Source organism: Diplotaxodon limnothrissa, linkage group LG19 (assembly GCF_057381915.1).
Source record: "Diplotaxodon limnothrissa isolate DT_005_m linkage group LG19, D_limnothrissa_male_GT1.1, whole genome shotgun sequence".
In the NCBI taxonomy this organism is placed as follows: Eukaryota; Metazoa; Chordata; class Actinopteri; order Cichliformes; family Cichlidae; genus Diplotaxodon; species Diplotaxodon limnothrissa.
The window spans coordinates 19,477,956-19,494,886 of NC_140614.1; the positions used below are offsets into that span (position 1 = coordinate 19,477,956).

Below are 16,931 nucleotides of genomic sequence, written 5' to 3' on the forward strand. Positions count from 1 at the left end.
CCCAGCCTGACCCTCACTGGTCCAACACAACATGGAGACTCTACCTGCTGTTAGCTTTTGGATGACCACAAATCTGGGTCAGTTGGCAATCTGGAATTTATTCACCTTTCTCCATCTACACAGTGGTCGTAAATGCTAGGAAGATATTTACTGTGAAAACACTCCCTTTCTGGCATTTGCTGCAGTAAATCTTTAAATCTTGCATCCAAAACTGCTCAAACAAAAAAATAAAAGAATTTGAAAATATAATCCGACCCAAGCCTGCTCGATTGTTCATTAGAGGAAAGAGATTTCATGTGTCATTTATTTTTTTCTTTCAGACTAAAGTCAGTAATGGCTTTCACCTACATAAAGCTTTGCATACTTGTGTTGATTTTAAGATTGAGTTAAAGATTGTGCATTTAATAAAGTGCACTTTTGAAAAGCATCATGAATGTAAAGCATCAGGTTTTCCCACTGTCAAAAACCTCTGGCTCTGCTTGTCTGTAAAAGCATTGTGTTATGTGAAATCCTCTGTTCATGTATATCACCCACTCCTGTTCTCATGGCAGATGGATTCCTGTTTTGTACTGACCACCTGTTGTCACCAGTCACTTCCACTATCCCAGTGATGGGGGATGTTCTAGTATAATATGTGCACTTCTTTGTATTAGCAACCTACAGTCTAGAAACGGTCTCCGTTAACTAATGTCTGACGTCGTCTCGAGCTCTGTATGGTGACCATAAAGAAGAATGTCACTACCGCTTGGGTTCAAAATAGAGACCATTCGCTCTCCTGTCTACTATTTGGTGTAACCCTGCAAGAGCAGCCAGAAGAGAAACATTTCTCCAAACTAAAAAGGGAACTTTGTGTTTGTAACTATGTAAATTGTCTGCCTCATAAATTGTTGATTAGGAAGATGATGTAATAAGGGATACAAAGTGGCTTTTAGGTTATGTGAGCCTCAGTGATGAAAGACTTCACTTTCAATCAGGCCCTGGTGGCATGTGGAAGTTTAGCCTCGGTTATTTTTATATTTGCGTTTATTTCATTGCATTTATTAATTAATTTATCTGATGTTTTATTTTTATATAATTTGTTTTATTTGCCTTCTGACACTTATTAATGATTTCCATAAATGTTTTTAGGGTTTTCAGTATCTGTGCAAATAAACACTCGGTCTGATCTGATGTTGCACTATTCAACAGATTTCATGACCACAGCTACATATCAAAATTAATTTCATGACAATTTTTAGTCATTTTATTAAATAAAAAATAACAAGGTAGCAGCTTTGAAATAAATAGGTGCTAAATGCATTTAAACTGGGATTTTCCTCACAGATTCTACTTGTTTTAATTTCCTGGACAGGGCAGTTTATAACAAAATAAAATATATTTAGGAATGATTTACTGTGCTTCTGCCAGAGGTTAATCCTGTTAATTGACTGTAAATCTACCACATTAAAATAGAGCAACACTTATGTGAAAAAAAAATGAACAGAAATATTCTCTGACTTCAGTCTCAATGCCTGATTCTCTCATTTTATTTCCAAATGTTAAGTGGCCTCTTATATTTCAGCTCTCTTTATTCTAAGTGTGACCCGATGTACTTGTGTATGTGAATGCTTTTTCAGAATGTGCTCATGCTCAATGTAGAAACACGGTATTTCAACTATGGGCAGTAGTTGAAACAAACTTAAGGTGTCATGTCTGAAACGTTACCACGAATAAGCTGAACTGTTGCTCATGCTGGGAACAATACTGTTAATGACTGATTTGTATTGCACTGGAACACACTTGAGTAAAATCATAGTAAACTATTTAACTGGATCAGTATTTCTTTGTTAAGGCTCTACAATTGTTTATGTGACTATGTGCCATGATGATGATAACACAAGCGTGTATTCACTAGGCCAGTCAGTAGGGTTTGAGTAGCTCAAGAGTAAATTGTGTTGCTTATCCCAGTGAACTATTTTGCATGTAAAAAAAATGTAGATTTTATGTGAAATGTTCAATTTATACCCAAAACATACCAAACCAACAACAGAGCAGCACATACACGCTGATGCTACTCATGATGACACACCCGATGTGCTGTAATACTCTCTGCAGCCTCCTTTGTGCATGCCTCACAATGTTCATCCAGTTTCTTAATCACTTTTCCCTCTAGGGCAGGAATGGGTGATTAATTTTCCCAAGGGGCCACATGAGAAACTGGGACTGTTGTGGGGGGCTGCGCCGATAAGATAAAAATAATACTGAGTAGGATTGAGTTCGGCTTATTGGTGTTACCCTCTACAACTGTCCTAGTTTCTCATTTGGCCCATTGGGAAAAATTAATTGCCCACCTCTGATATAGGTTCTTGGTAGGGCTGGAGCTTTTTACGGGATATGCAGGATACACCCTGAACAGATCATCAGTTAATCACAGGGCAAACAGAGAGAGAGACATTTTTTTTGTTTGTTGCAAGTACACCTACAGACAATTTAGAATCACCATTTAAGCTTTCATGCATATGTTCAGATTGCAGATGAAAACCAATGCACTCTGATAATCCCCAACCATGTGGCCACTGGTGCTTTTGTCCCACAAACCTGGCAGCCAAAGTTTTTGGGTCTCCTCAGCTTCATGTCAGCTTAAACTTATTATTCTCTACCAGTAACTTTACTGTTCTAAAAATGTAAGAAAACAGTGGAAACTATTAAAAAAGATATACTATAAACCATAATTCTTCTCAGATGCAAGCAACAGACAAAATTATGTACAAGCTGCTGAAAAATTACTGAGTAGCAGTTTGTTTTATGTATATTAGCATTAGCATCAAATTGCAACTTAAGAAAAATGTAACTTAATATCCAATAATGTTCGAAACATGATTCTGCAATCCGCTAAGGGTCTAAATTGACCAAAAATATCTATAAATCCTCAATTTAAAACTTTGAAAAAGAAGAAAGAAAATCGAGTTTTCAACTCTTTGTTACCCATCTGCTAGCAAGCAACCAATTAGCCACCAACTTGAAATGATGTATCTAAAGAATCTTTGTATGTGGAGTGTTGGACTGAATATTTCTCCTAAGTGATTATGCAAACATTTTCAGTACAGTTTCTGTAGTTTTGCAAACCCTTTTTTTTAAAACAGGAAAGCTATCATTGTCCCTTGTTGCAGCTAATGCTACAGGATGGGCTATTGCTGCTATCCCTTTGCCAAACATTAAACAGATATATTAAAATGGTTTGATTCACATGTAACTAATGTTGATACAGGCACAAGACCGAAATCCAGCATTTAAGATAAGATAGAATAAGTTGGTAGCTAGCTAGCACATGAATTTTATTTTCCATAAAAGAGAGTAAATGTTAGTTTTATACTTTATTGTATTGTCAATGATAATACTCTTAATATATAAAGATTTAAAAGCTGGGGCTAAGAAATTAGCCATATCAACTAAAATGGTGGAAATGAAAAGCATTGATTAACTCTTAAATAACTGCCAGTGTCAGGATTTCTGCATCCTGATACCATCCCTCTAGAAAATTAACATTATGCTTTACAATGTCAACTACCGAGACAAAAACGTTAACTCTTTCCACCCAGCATTGTTTCATTTATTTATTTACACGTGTGCTTTCATCATGTTTTCTCTATTCATTTAGTTAAGCTCATTAGGAAAATAAAAAAGGAAAACTAAAGAGAAATCCAATGCTGCAGCACCACAAAACATAATGCAATCAATAGACACACATTACAACCATACCTTTACAGTAAACACAGTATTTTAAGATACAGTAAATGCTGTGAGTGAAGTGCTTCATTTTGGCATTAATAAACACAAAAAGCTCACCTCTACAGGATATCTTCTTGTGATTTTATAAAGTAGCCTATTTACATTTTGTGATATGTCTCATATGTCTCATACCGCAGTTAGCAACCATGTGCTCTTGATGTCCTTGTCCAAGCATTTTGAGTTTTAAACCTACTTACGACTAGCACCTTTACTTCAGGTATAATTGGGAGTATAAAAAGGTGAGTTTTGTAGTGCTTTCAAAATCAAAGTATGGTGACAGAAGTGTAGGTGGTTGTTACTCATTTACTCCAAGGCATTTAAAAGACATCTTGTGCGAGGGCAGGTGCTAATTTACAGTTATACTCGCCTGCAGACATGCTGGATTCACCTTTATTGCTCCTGTCTCCATCACAAGTTATGGCCTGTATGTGCGATGTTTGGACTGGCAGTGCATCAGATTGGAATGGGTAAAACATACTCAGGATAAATTCATACTAGATATGATTGGAAGTTTGAAACACAATACCTTGTACAATTAAAAAAAATAAAAATAAACATTTCAAGCACACAACAGTGAAATTCAATCACGTAACTGGCAACCAGATGCTGTGCAAGGCAAAAGCGAGCAAACATCATTTTACACCAAAACCTCCAAGCCGTGGTGTTTAAGGTCTGGGTGGCACACAGTAGGGCTGAAATTTATGACGAGAGAGAAGTCATCGGACAGCGAATGCTTATGTGGCCTCTTTCTTCTCCCTTTGGGCATTTCTCCGAATCTTCATCTCTGTCAGCTGAATATAGCGGATGACATTGGTGTCTGGAAAACAAAGGCAGGAAAAGGCTGATTTATTTCCTGCTCAGACAGGAAACGGTGCATCAATAAGGTCGTAAATCTTCCATTTAAACACAACTCTGTAGTACATGGAATTAAAGCAGCTAGAAGTCATTTATACCACAGCTTTTTGGCAGTGCAAAAACAAAACAAGCTCCATATGAAGATCTTGTGTATCTGCAGGTTTTTTTTTTGTAAATGATCTTACTAGCTTAGTACATAAATAAACAAACATACACATAACAAATAGATATTAACCACGTGCAGGAGGCTGTTTGCAGACTCCTCTTCATCTACAGTTTTCCCACCTGCCATTCAAGCAACAAATACACCTCTAAAGTTGTCATATTACCTAACTTGACTAGTTTTCCTGTGTTATTTTCTGTAGCTCTGATTAATGTTGGGTGACATGAATGAAGCACCCACATTGAAAAGGCCAAGGTTGTGCTAGAAAATCTGATTCACTGTGCGTATCTTAGGCACCAGATTTCTGCCCAATTATTTAAATAACATCTAGGAACAGAATCACAAATAGGCCAAAAGCCCACAGTGATAATTTTACTCTTAATCTTGTAAATTTCATATTATTAATCAAATACCTGGTTCCCCCTGTTAGCTTTTAGATGTGAAACATCTTCAGGAGCTCAATAGAAGTCCAGCTACCTCTGTCTCAAGCACTCTGTACTATGTTAAACATGTCACTCAGTGGTTTCACTGTCATATCTGCAATGCACTTGATATTTTTGCATGAAGTCAGTTTAGTGCCAGTCAACAGCCTGCTATTCCATTTCTATACCACAACAGTCACCTGTTTTATTTTATTTATTTATTGAAGTCCACAAATATCTCTGCAGTGCACCTGTTCATGTTCATGTGAAACACTTTTACATGAGACACAAGCTACTGTCAGCTACACCCTTGTTCACAGGGGTCACCACAGCAGGTAGCTCCGCATGTTTTTTGTTTTTGTTTTTTTACACCAGATGCCCTTCCTGATACAGCCCCAAAGGGATTTATGTCTCCTCCAGGGATCTTTTGTTTTTTGGGCAAATGTATAAACCACTACACTAATGAGCCACTACAACACTAATGCCGTCTTTTTACCTTGTCCCAGAACTCCGTTTCTTTAAATGCTCAAAGCAACTAAATTAGATATCTTCTATTTGGTCCAGACTGAAATACTGAATCTCACCCACATTTTGAATTGCAATGAAGCATGATGAAGGATGACTCCTACTTGTTTTTATTTTATTTTCTCTACTAGTCATCTCATCACCCTTAAATGTTTTTCACAGTCATGAAGCTGCATAAATAATGTATTGTGTATTTCAGATATTAGTGTAATGTTCCTTGCCATGAACCAGCAATCCTTACCTGAAGGTTCCTGCTTGTTTGACTCCTTCAGGTAGTACAGGGCTTTCTGGAAGTCTCCTAGGTGGTAATAGGCCACTCCAGATCGGTACAAAGCTTTGAAGTTTTTTCCTTCCTTGTTAAGCACTTTCAGGCAATATTCCTTTACTCGTTCATAGTTCACCAGCTCCATTTGCAAAAGACAAGCTAGAAAGAGATTAAAAGAGGGGAGAGAGGGCGAAACTCCTGATCACACTGCAAGACCCAATGTTAGACTTGCATTATTTTACTGAACTACTAATATGTCCTGTCAGGGACTAAAACACAGCTGATTCTTTGGTTAAATCTTAAACATATAGCAAATATTATAAGTTTGCCAAGGGGTGAATAAATATACCATTTATGCAAAGTGATAATTAAAAAGAAAGTGAGGCGGATTGTGGGGTAAGCCTGAGAATGACTCATACTGGCAGTGAATCATTCATGAGCTCTGGAGTATTCCCAGAATTTCCCTCTGCTGAAAAGACAGCTGATAAGTGGAATCTGTGTCCATCTGTGGGAAATGTATGCGAGAAACGTCTCTTACCGGCCAGACTGTTGTAACACTCCAGCTCTGCGTTCTCCATTGCCCCCTTCTGCTCATCCGTCAGCGTGGTGGACTTGCTGATGGTCGGCAGCAGGGAGGAGGGTGACTTGGAGCTTGTGTCCGGATCCCCCAGAACCCTGCACAGCCCTTTAATCTCGAGCAGAGCCCGGTGATACTTGCCGATTGCCTCTCGGTACTTCTTATCCTTGTAGCACTGGGTGCCTTGGCTCTTAAAGTCCAGCGCCCGTCTCACGACGTCCGCTGGTTCGTTGTAGGATGGTTGTTTCAGCATCGACCCACCATGATGCTTCTGCTGCTGGAGCTGCTGCTGATATCTGGCATCTTTGGTCCGGCTGCTGCTGTTAGGGGGGTGAGCGCACTGCTGAAGCCGTGGGGATCCGCAGGCGTTGTCAGTGTGGCTGCCTTTGCCACTATCCACCCTGCCGTCGTGCGCAGCCTGGATCACACTCATCTTCAACGTTATTTCTATTATAGCTGCCCTGCCCGGCTGTAAATTAGCTGGGAAATTGAGGCTTTTCACTGCATCCTCTCGGCTGTATCGCGCCTTCGCCTCGCCAGTGTCGCAACTACGTCTGTGTGCGCACCCCTACGCGATGCGCGCTCCTCTGTTGTAGCCTGCTCTCGTATGTTTCTCTTCAAACGCGCCGATTGGTCGATACACACAGAGCCAGTGGTCCCATGGGGGTCCCACACCAGGAAGAAGAGGTTTAATATCATTATCAATTTATCTGCAACCTGTGAGAAATGAGAGGGAAGTTACAGTCCTGTATTTGAATTAACATTTTTTTTAAAGAAGAAGTTATTCTATTTCCCCTTCAGACGCCAGTGGTAATTTGTGGCCCAATCGGGGATTTCTTGTATTTCTAAATAAGGCCAAATGACCGTGTAATAAATTGCCGTATTTCATCCTTCCTAAGCCATATACCCCATGGAAAGACTTGATCGGAGTGAATATAATTTTTTTTTTTTTTTTGGGGGGGGGGGGGGGGGGGGGGTTGGTGTCACGCTTGTCTTAAAGTGGAGGAATGTAGTCATCTCTACTCAGATGAATCAGATAAAGCTCATCCAGCTCATTTTATCTCTACAGAGCAGCTTTGCCAGAGCAGCTACTCTTGACAGACTACAGACTCCTAATTACAGACTATGATGTCATTCGGATGGGGTTTTTGCAGGATGATAGTGTTATTAGTCTCTGTTATGAAGACGGAAGGGCATGTGTAGGAGCATTTTCGGGCATACGGTTTCATTTTGACTGGCCATTGTGTCAGGTTGTTTGTTCACCGTGTCTGTCCTGTGACTGTCACTGGGGCAATGAAGTCAGCTGTCTGTCTGGGTGTGTCTCTGGAATTTCAGCGTTGAACAAATGCTGCTGATCAGAAATAAAGACCATGTAACCCATGAAATCGTTATCACGCGCCTGGGATCTACAGCATGCTGCTGTCAACAAGTGCGAACACGTGTAAAAATGTCTCTGCAGTTCTTAGCCTTACTACAAGAGTTTGTATGCACTGAAAGTGAGGGTAGAATTTAAGGTTTTAAGTCAATACTAAATACTAAATGAGATCAGTTAAATCTACACTCCGAAAATATGCGACGTTATTGCATGTTTGTAATAACTGAAAGATCTTAATATATATATATATATATATATTAAGATTAAGATCTTAATATATATATATATATTAAGATTAAGATCTTTATTTTTATATATATATATATATATATATATATATATATATATATATATATATATATATATATATATATATATATATATATATATATATATATATTAAAAACTAGCTGACAATCTTACCAAATAACTAAACAGATTTCCTTATTATTATACCTCCAGAAGTCTGTGCACACGTCCACAATGGAGTATAACTGAGGGTATAAGGAAATTGAATTAGGCCTAAAAAGAAAAGAAAAGTTATAAGAAAAATGGCAGGCATCAAAAAACATTTCAATACATCTACTGGCAAAATGTTGACCTCTGGTGGCGAACGCTTTAGTTAAAATTAGCATGGGGTAATTACAAAACAATAAGATATTCCATAAAGCATAATTTTAGTTAAAAAAAATCTTATAATAAGTTTTTGTATGAACTTTTTTATAAAGTCTATAAAGTCTATACAATGGGAACCTAATGGAAAATACGGTCTGCCCATCACAAGAATTATACGTTAACATTTGGACTCTTACATTGACTGTGTAGATTCTGGGTAACATTATCTTGGTATTATTATTATTTTATCCTAGAATCATAGCATATTTTCTATCTGTGATCAAAAATAATAATAAAACACTTTTGCACAATTTTCTGTCCTACACTCCACTTCATGCATGCACTTTTTAAATACATAATGAATAAACATTCATTATTCTGCATTATTTCTGAACACTCAGGTGAAATACATCTCTTAACCCTCTGCAGTCTGCATAAACACAAAATCTGGGAGTGGACGGTGCAATCATCTGCATACTGTATACAGCTTATTTCACTCTAGATAGTAATGACTGGTAGGTTGGGAGGATCATATTTATTCTAAAGTGAATTGATTGATTGATTGATTGATTGATTGATTGATTGATTGATTGATTGATTGATTGATTGATTGATTGATCTCATGGATTACTGAGTACGGACCAAAACATGTGAGACTGGGCAGTGCTTTTGACTGATCTGGTGATGAGCAGCAAAGGAGTTCCACTGAGACTGTGCTGCCTCCAGTCCTGCTCATGCTTTACACTTAAGAATTTCAGTACACCTCTGGGCTGTGCCAATTACAGAATGTATTAGTGATGGGCAGGAGGAGGACTACTGAGCACCACTGGATATTTTTTGATGAGTGGTCTGGGAGGAGTTCTGCTTGTGAATAATAAGACTAGAGGTGGAGATAGGCTTCAGAAGGAAGAGGAATACCAAATGAACTATGTCTATCCTGGGACAGGAAATACCTAGGTGTCTATATCCACAAGCTAAACTATTTTCCAAAAAAGCTGAGATCGAGCTGGTCACACCCACAGACTGAATAAACTGATGATAAAGGCTAGCTCTGTGACTGGCTGTAAATTGGAGACTAGTAAAGCTGTGGTGAAGAGAAGGTTACTGATTAAATTGTAAATAAATTATTTAAAAGGCATCTCTTCTGACAGACTGATTCAGCTCTGCTGCCACAAAAACAGAGAAAGTCTTTCATGCCACATGCCATCACCCTCTTTAACATTATATATCTGTCATATATATCTGTCATATCATTATTATTAGTATTATTAGTATTGTTATTCGTATTACTATTATTATTATTATTAGTAGTAGTAGTAACAGAAATATTTCACCACCATTTCAGCTGCTGTAGCAAAAGCATTTCTCATCTCTTAATCACATTCTCAGCCGAAAAGTACAATGACGTAATCAAAGTACGACCTAAAGACCAGAGACGTAATCTTTAGGAGACCATTTGTTTATATCATGGCGTCGGTGGATTTCAGAGGTAGCTAAATCCATTATATTCTTTTTTTTAGATGTGCAGTTTAATTAGTATAAAAATCTCATGTTATTTATAACTTCGAAACAGCGCCTTGATTGTTTTTTTTTTCTGCAGCTTCAAGCTTATTCGTCTGTGCTGCAAGAAAATCTGTTAACGAGTAGCGTCTCCTTCGCTTTTTATTAGCATATCGGCTAGCATAGCTTATGCTGTCTGCCAGAGCCTTAGAATGACTTTTGGTGGTGGTTACAACAGAAAACAACTTCAAGTCATTGTAGCCTTCAGTTTTTCCAGTATAGTGGGTTATTCATCCTTGGTAAAGTGATGTCTGCATTATTGGTAATATGGACGCTGCTCACTGGTCCGTTTAGCTGTTCCGAGTTATATTTATTCATTATCTCTATTCATGTATCCTAACATCTGATAGATATACTGGCAATAGAGAAGCATATAAAAGATTAAGCTATATTATGTAGTTTGATTTTATTTGATATAAAATCAAGAAATACAAATAGCTGCTCTGTTTGAGCATTATTTCGGATCTGTTGAGGAACTCGGCTCTCACAAAAGGCGGGTTTCACAGTGAGATAAGTCATCTGTTAATAGAGTGTCTTGTTATTACCTGAAATAGAACCTTTTATTATCAAAAGCCTAATCATGTTAATCAGGAAACCAGAATTACCGTCATGTTTCCTTCATAAACATTTGACCCATTTTCATTATCAGGTTGTGTTAATACTGACTCAGTTCCTCAATTATATTCATACCCCCCCCCCCCCCCCCCCCCCAAACACACACACACACACACACACACACACACACACACACACACAGAAACACACACATGCACACAAAAAGAAGGCATCTCTATAGTTGTTTAACAAGACATTTTCATCAATAAAATGCTATCAGTATTGACAATATCCATGTCAAGCTGAGATGTGATTTCATCCCTAACATATAAATGCACTCACAGTTATTTCTCAGGCAGCATCAGTTAATAATATAATTTCATAAATTGAATGCTTGTTTAATTTCCAGATAACCTTCTCGGGATATCCTGGGTGGACAGCAATTGGGTACCAGGTCTTAATCCTGGAAATGTGCTGGAGTACTTTTCTGACAGAAGCAACCCTTTCTATGACCGTACCTGCAATAATGAGGTAGTGAAGATGCAGCGGCTTACCGTGGATCATCTGAAGTAAGTTTGTTTTATAGATGGAAATTTGATACAGAGCAGTGAAAAGGTTTTTAAACATATTACATTAAGTATTATGAAGGGAGACATTCTGATCAAAATCATATTGTCAAGTAGAGCCCAAACGCATACACACACAGACAAGTAATACTATTATAATATTGCCACATCTGCCGATTTGTGAAAACATTGCTTCTGTCTCATTTACAGTCAGATGGTGGGAGTTGAATACATCCTTCTTCATGCTCAGGAGCCAATTCTTTATATAATCCGTAAACAACAGAGGCAGTCACCGACTCAAGGTGAGTTCCAAACACTCAAGCCGTTATTTGTTAGATTTGTAAAGTCTTCATTTCACATCAGTTGAATTTCTGCTTCTCTGTTCATACTACAGTGGTTCCCTTGGCTGATTACTACATCATAGCTGGAGTCGTGTATCAGGCTCCAGACCTGGGAACAGTTATCAGCTCTAGAGTGGTAAAAATATTCATTGTAATTCTGTAAAAGATAGGTTTGTGTAACATTGATTAAAAAAATCAGTGTTATTTATATTAATCATATCTGTTTTTAGCTTTCCGCTGTACATGGAATCCAGTCTGCTTTTGATGAGGCCATGTCCTATTGTCGCTATCACCCATCCAAGGGATACTGGTGGCACTTCAAGGACCATGAGGAGAGAGGTAAGCAGTTTGGCAGTTTACAATTTAGATGTTAAAGTTCTGATTATCAGTTATGTGATGTGATCACAAACACTAGCAACAAAGAAGGAGCCAGAACCTGTTTTCCTTGTTTATTTAAAATAATGACTTTGACAGAAAGTGATTAACATGAATCTCTTATACAGAAAAAGCCAAACCAAAGACTAAGAAGAAAGAGGAGCCTAGCTCTCTGTTTCAGAGGCATCGCGTTGACACACTCCTTTTGGACCTGAGGTCAAAATTTCCACCAACTTTCTATCAGGTACTGTCAGCTATTGTCCAGTTTGTTCATTTGAATTTTGAGTCTAAGAGGAGTCAATCGTATTGATTTTGTTTTGTTTTGCTTTTCTCTGAACTTTTAGCCTAAGCCTGGTGAGAAGCCCATTCCAGGTATGATATTTAAAACTGTTTTTTGTTTATAGATCATTATGATATATAATAAGAGTCTATCAGGGTCTGTCTGGAAGTGCTTAACACTCTGCAGATTACTAATATGTTAATTTATTTTCATATGTGAAGCATTGCTTTTACTTTCAGAATTGAATTCATGTTGTTTGATTAAACTAAAAGAAAATCAATTAGTTTTTCTGCTGAATATTTCAATTTTAAAATCAGTTAAGTTTCGTTTTTAATGTCTGTCCTTCAAGGCCAAATTCTTGAGTTTACTTTTAACTACAGGCTTTTGTTTTGCAGTTGAGGTGAAAAAGGAACCTGAACCTCCCACAGAAACAGTGAAGCAAGAGGAGAGGGAGCAGGCAACCAAGTCCTCTGCCCCAGCTCCACCTAACAAACCACCTCCTGAGAAAAGGGCAAGACTGCAGTGACAGCCATATTTGTCAGACACTGGGAAGGTTGCGCACAGCTCTGCAGTCCTACATCACTCACTGGGAAAATGACTTGAGACATTTGTGTTACCTCCCCAACTCTCTGCTTATTTGATCAATTTTTAGAATACTGAAAATAAAAGGAGTCAGTTGTTTATGTAAGTGCTGAGACTCCTTTTACGCTGCAGCATTAGTCCTGTGCCCTTGATAGGCTTCAAGCAGCTGTAGCACAAACAAGCAATTTGAAGTGGGGGAGGATTTTTTTTTTTTGATGATGATAAGCTGACATCAGCATCGGTGTCAGCTTACTGTCAACATCATGCTAATGGTTCTGTTGTAGTGACTTCAGAGGATCATTTAATTCGCTGTCTGCTTTACAAACAAGATGTGTCATCTCATCTGCCAAGCAAATGGCCTCTTGACCCGAACATGGCTTGTTCGTTTCAGACACTTTCATCTCCTTCGGAAGAAATGTCCTGCTTTTGTATGTTTTTTTTAATATACATTAAATGGTATTGATTAATGTGTTCTGATCTGTTTAATTCTTAACATTTAACAGGCTTCACATTTATTTGATCCGTTTTTCTTCTGTTTTATTTCAACCTGTGATTAAGATTTGCTGCACTGTAGCGTTTTTCCTGTCTTGCGTCAACCCTGAATTCTTTATATCATGCTACTTTGGATGATGGCTGCCTTTTGTTCTGCTCCCTGTCAAGATGATCTCACACTGCGTCATCTGGTTTCTGGGGATTTTGTTGTGTGTTTTGTGTGACACTTTACACTTTTACTTATTGGAAGCAAAATGTAAAGAAATGAGGGGTGGAATTTTGCACATTACTGTATCTGTGCCTGATTCTTATTAATCTCATGATCTGAGTTCATGGGTGGTTGTAGGTTTATTCATTCGTCCCATTTTGTACCTGATTACACTAATTTTGAAGGATTTGTGATAACTGGCAACGAGTCCTTCACATTTCTGTGGAGGATTTTTGAACCACTCTTCACCACAACACAATCAGAGCTCAACTTGCTGGTGTGTTTCAGGTCATTGTCTTACTGTATTAGTCAAGTACGCTTGAGCTTTGGTGCACAAACTGGCTGGACATTCTCCTTCAGGATTTTCTGGTATAGCGCGGAGTTCATGGTTCGATCATTACAGGAAGCCGTTCTTTAGATATGCTGCATTCTTTTGTGACCTGGATGAGTCATCAAACCCTTAAAGTAATTTTGGTACCTCAGCCACTCCTGGGAAGGTCCACCGATGTTCCAAGTTTTTTCCATTTGTGAATGATGGCTCTCACTGTGGTTGGCTGGAGTTTCTAAGCCTTTGAAATATCTTTGTAATCCTTTCCAGGCTGACAGATATCTGTGACTTTGTTTCTCAGTTGTTCCTTTAGATCATGACATGATATGTTGCTTTTTAAGATCTTTTAACCTACTTCAGTTTGTCAAATATGTTTTATTTTGGTGATTTCTAAATTCGTCAGGTCTGGCTGTAATCAGACCTGGGTATAAGTAGTGAAATTGAACAAAAAAAATGTGCAGTTAATTCATGATTTAACAAAAGGCTTCTTACTTTTTTACAACACCATATATATTAAAAGTGGTTGGAGGTCACCCCACCTTGACTAGTTACCACAGAAAAACAGACATGCCATATTTCACCATGTGGGACCAGGATTTTTGTTAATGGGAGAGGATTCGCGTACCATTTTGCATCCTTAATGTAGCAGGTATTTTTTTAACCGACAGGTGTCGCCATTTAGTCATATTTAGTATAAAGCTCCATATATGTGGCTGATTTTTAAAATTTTATTTCATACGTTTATGCTCTCTGCCATCACCCTGTTGAGTCACAATCAAATAAACGTGCCTACTCACTGAAAAATATAATTTTCCAATAAGGAGAGCGAGTGAAAACCAGAAGGGTGAAGGCACAAAGCTTATACGTATGGTCTTATATTTAGTGTAAACAGTACCGATGCCACGAAGAAGAACTTCCTCGCAGGGCGTGGTGGGATAGCAGTCTTCCTCAGTGGAGGACTGAACAGTGCCCCAGCTGGCTGGCTAGCTGCAGAGAGAAGATGGCTGCAGAGGGGATTTTCAGGCCAGTGTCTGAAAACAGAGCGCCGTTTGTCATGTTGAACGACGACTAGCCCCAGCGTGTCACCCCGGTTGTTGTGTCGGTCGGTTCCGCCTGGATTCGTCGGAGGGGATAAAACAACATGGGGTCGCAGACTTTGCAGATCCTGAGGCAGGGGGTCTGGGCTTCAATCACAGGCGGATGGTACTACGACCCCGATCAGAATACGTTCGTCAACGCTTTACATCTATACATCTGGCTCTTTCTGCTATGTTTCCCCTTCACGCTGTACATGGTGAGCCGCTTTGTCTCCTTTTTATTTTATTTTATTTATTTTTACCTCATAGACTGGTATTTCTTTATGTATTTGTCATGACTGTTGACAGCTTAAGTTAACCAAACCAACTGTCCGTTAGGTTAGCAGCCACAGCTCACTAACGGTCGGTCTCGGTCTATTATCTGGAGCGAAGACAACGTACACTAATATTAAACTAAGAAAACGGAGTGGAATATTTGAAGTATAGTTGAATTATCCAAATTATCCATTAAGCAAAAGCATTTCTTAGCAAATAAACCTTATTCTGGTGGAGACGTTAACAAAAGAGCCTTTAACTCCTTCAGGTTTCAGTCTACTGTCCATCAACTAGATCGTACCTAAACGCTCTTTTGTTCATATTCTGTGTTTCGGTTAAGGTCCACTTGGATATTTACACTGTGTGAGGCTGTAATCAGTGAATTTATTTTCCCTTCCCCCATCTTTATCTATTTGTTGTCCTCCGGTCGGCAGTGATTTTCGGTATCACCAGTTTTCAGAAGCTACCAGCTGTGACTGTAGGGGCACAGTTCACAAGGATGTTAGCAGTGATCTTCCCCGTGTAAAAGCCCAGGAATCAAAATCATATAGCTGAGAGCTGCTTGTTCAGTTTTTTCATCTCAAAATGTCTTTGTTTGCGGGTTTCCTAAACGGCTTTACTTTCTTAAGGTGCTCTTTTCTGTGGCACGTCAATAAAAGGTTGCTTGCCAAACTTTATGTCCTGCACACATAAAATGCACATTTATAACTGCTGACGTGATTATGAATGTCTGTGTGCTCACTTCTATATAAAGAAACTGGGGTGTTTGAAATAGGTTTGTGGTTTCCTTTCTATTCCTGGAGTGGAAATGCTTTGGTCAGCTCTGTGGTTTATATTGAGCCGCAAGTTTGAGTTGCGCTGCTGCTGTTTGTGAGAGCTACAAGCAGATGCAGGAGGATATCTCAAGGACAAGAGAGAGCCTAGAGCCCATCTAGTCACCTCTTTTTGTAATAGCCTCCTTGTCAGCTGCACTAAGCAGACATAAAATTCATAATCAAATCTTAAGACACTGCAGATGTGTCATAAATAATTGGGACAATAGGTGCAATAATGTAATTATCTTTTTTAGCTGCATTTAGCAGAGCTCATTTTCTCTGTGGCAGTGCTTGGTTCCAGTTCACGGGTTTATAAATGATGTGTCATGTCTGAATGTCCAAATTTAATCAACATCACTCCTGGGCTGCTGAGATAAACACAGGAAAGAAAATGGATATAAAATGCTGTAACATGGGTAAAAATGAAACCGTTAGAGGGTTGTCTATGTAACCTTTTTCCCTACTTCTTCCTCTACTTCCAGGCCCTACCGCCAACCATGGTGATAGTGGGAATCTACTGTGGTGTGATTGCTGCCATGTTCCTGCTGCTGAAGACGGTGAATTACCGCCTCCACTATGCCTTGGATGAGGGGGAGGTGGTGGAGCATCAGGCTAAGGAGAATCAGGGGAGCAGAGGTGGCACAGAGGGGGCTATTGATGGAGGCGTGACCCGAAGGGAGGACAGCAATGGCCCAGGGTAAGTTCACGTTATAGTCTGTTGGCGGATTTACTATCTGGAGATGGAGCACTGTAGTGCACAACTGATAAAATATTCTGTAGAGGATGTGCAAGATCATTAAGCAGAAATAAATCGCATTGTAAGATAAGCAGTGTTGGGACTACCGCGTTATTAAGTAACGCGTTACAGTAACTACGTTATTATTGTGGTAACGAGCACGGTAACTAGTTATT

General features: G+C 38.8%; 3 protein-coding genes across 6 annotated transcripts in view; 2 read left to right on the forward strand and 1 right to left on the reverse strand.

Moving 5' to 3' along the window:
* Positions 1–4,368: 4,368 nt before the first annotated feature.
* Positions 4,369–7,008, reverse strand: ttc9 (tetratricopeptide repeat domain 9). Its single transcript, XM_085343215.1, has 3 exons — positions 6,537–7,008; positions 5,975–6,157; positions 4,369–4,585 (listed from the first exon to the last, which is right to left on the reverse strand). Exons 1-3 carry the CDS (start codon positions 7,006–7,008, stop codon positions 4,503–4,505), a joined length of 738 nt encoding a protein of 245 aa, XP_085199341.1. The 3' UTR covers positions 4,369–4,502.
* A 3,003-nt stretch (positions 7,009–10,011) lies between these two features.
* med6 (mediator complex subunit 6) lies at positions 10,012–13,112 on the forward strand. The gene is made up of 8 exons (XM_085343120.1): positions 10,012–10,054; positions 11,090–11,249; positions 11,457–11,548; positions 11,641–11,723; positions 11,818–11,926; positions 12,091–12,206; positions 12,307–12,334; positions 12,638–13,112. The coding sequence occupies exons 1-8, from the start codon at positions 10,033–10,035 to the stop codon at positions 12,766–12,768; spliced, it is 741 nt and encodes a 246-aa protein (XP_085199246.1). The 5' UTR covers positions 10,012–10,032; the 3' UTR covers positions 12,769–13,112.
* Positions 13,113–14,818: 1,706 nt separating this feature from the next.
* Positions 14,819–16,931, forward strand: part of pcnx1 (pecanex 1) — a 38,209-nt gene continuing 36,096 nt past the window's right edge. For 3 of the 4 annotated variants that reach the window (XM_085343649.1, XM_085343650.1, XM_085343651.1), the window contains exons 1-2: positions 14,819–15,146; positions 16,502–16,716. In XM_085343649.1, the coding sequence (XP_085199775.1) occupies positions 14,994–15,146; positions 16,502–16,716 (368 nt within the window). In that variant the 5' untranslated portion in view covers positions 14,819–14,993. The remainder of the gene's footprint in view (positions 15,147–16,501; positions 16,717–16,931) is intronic. The other variant, XM_085343652.1, reaches the window with a different exon arrangement.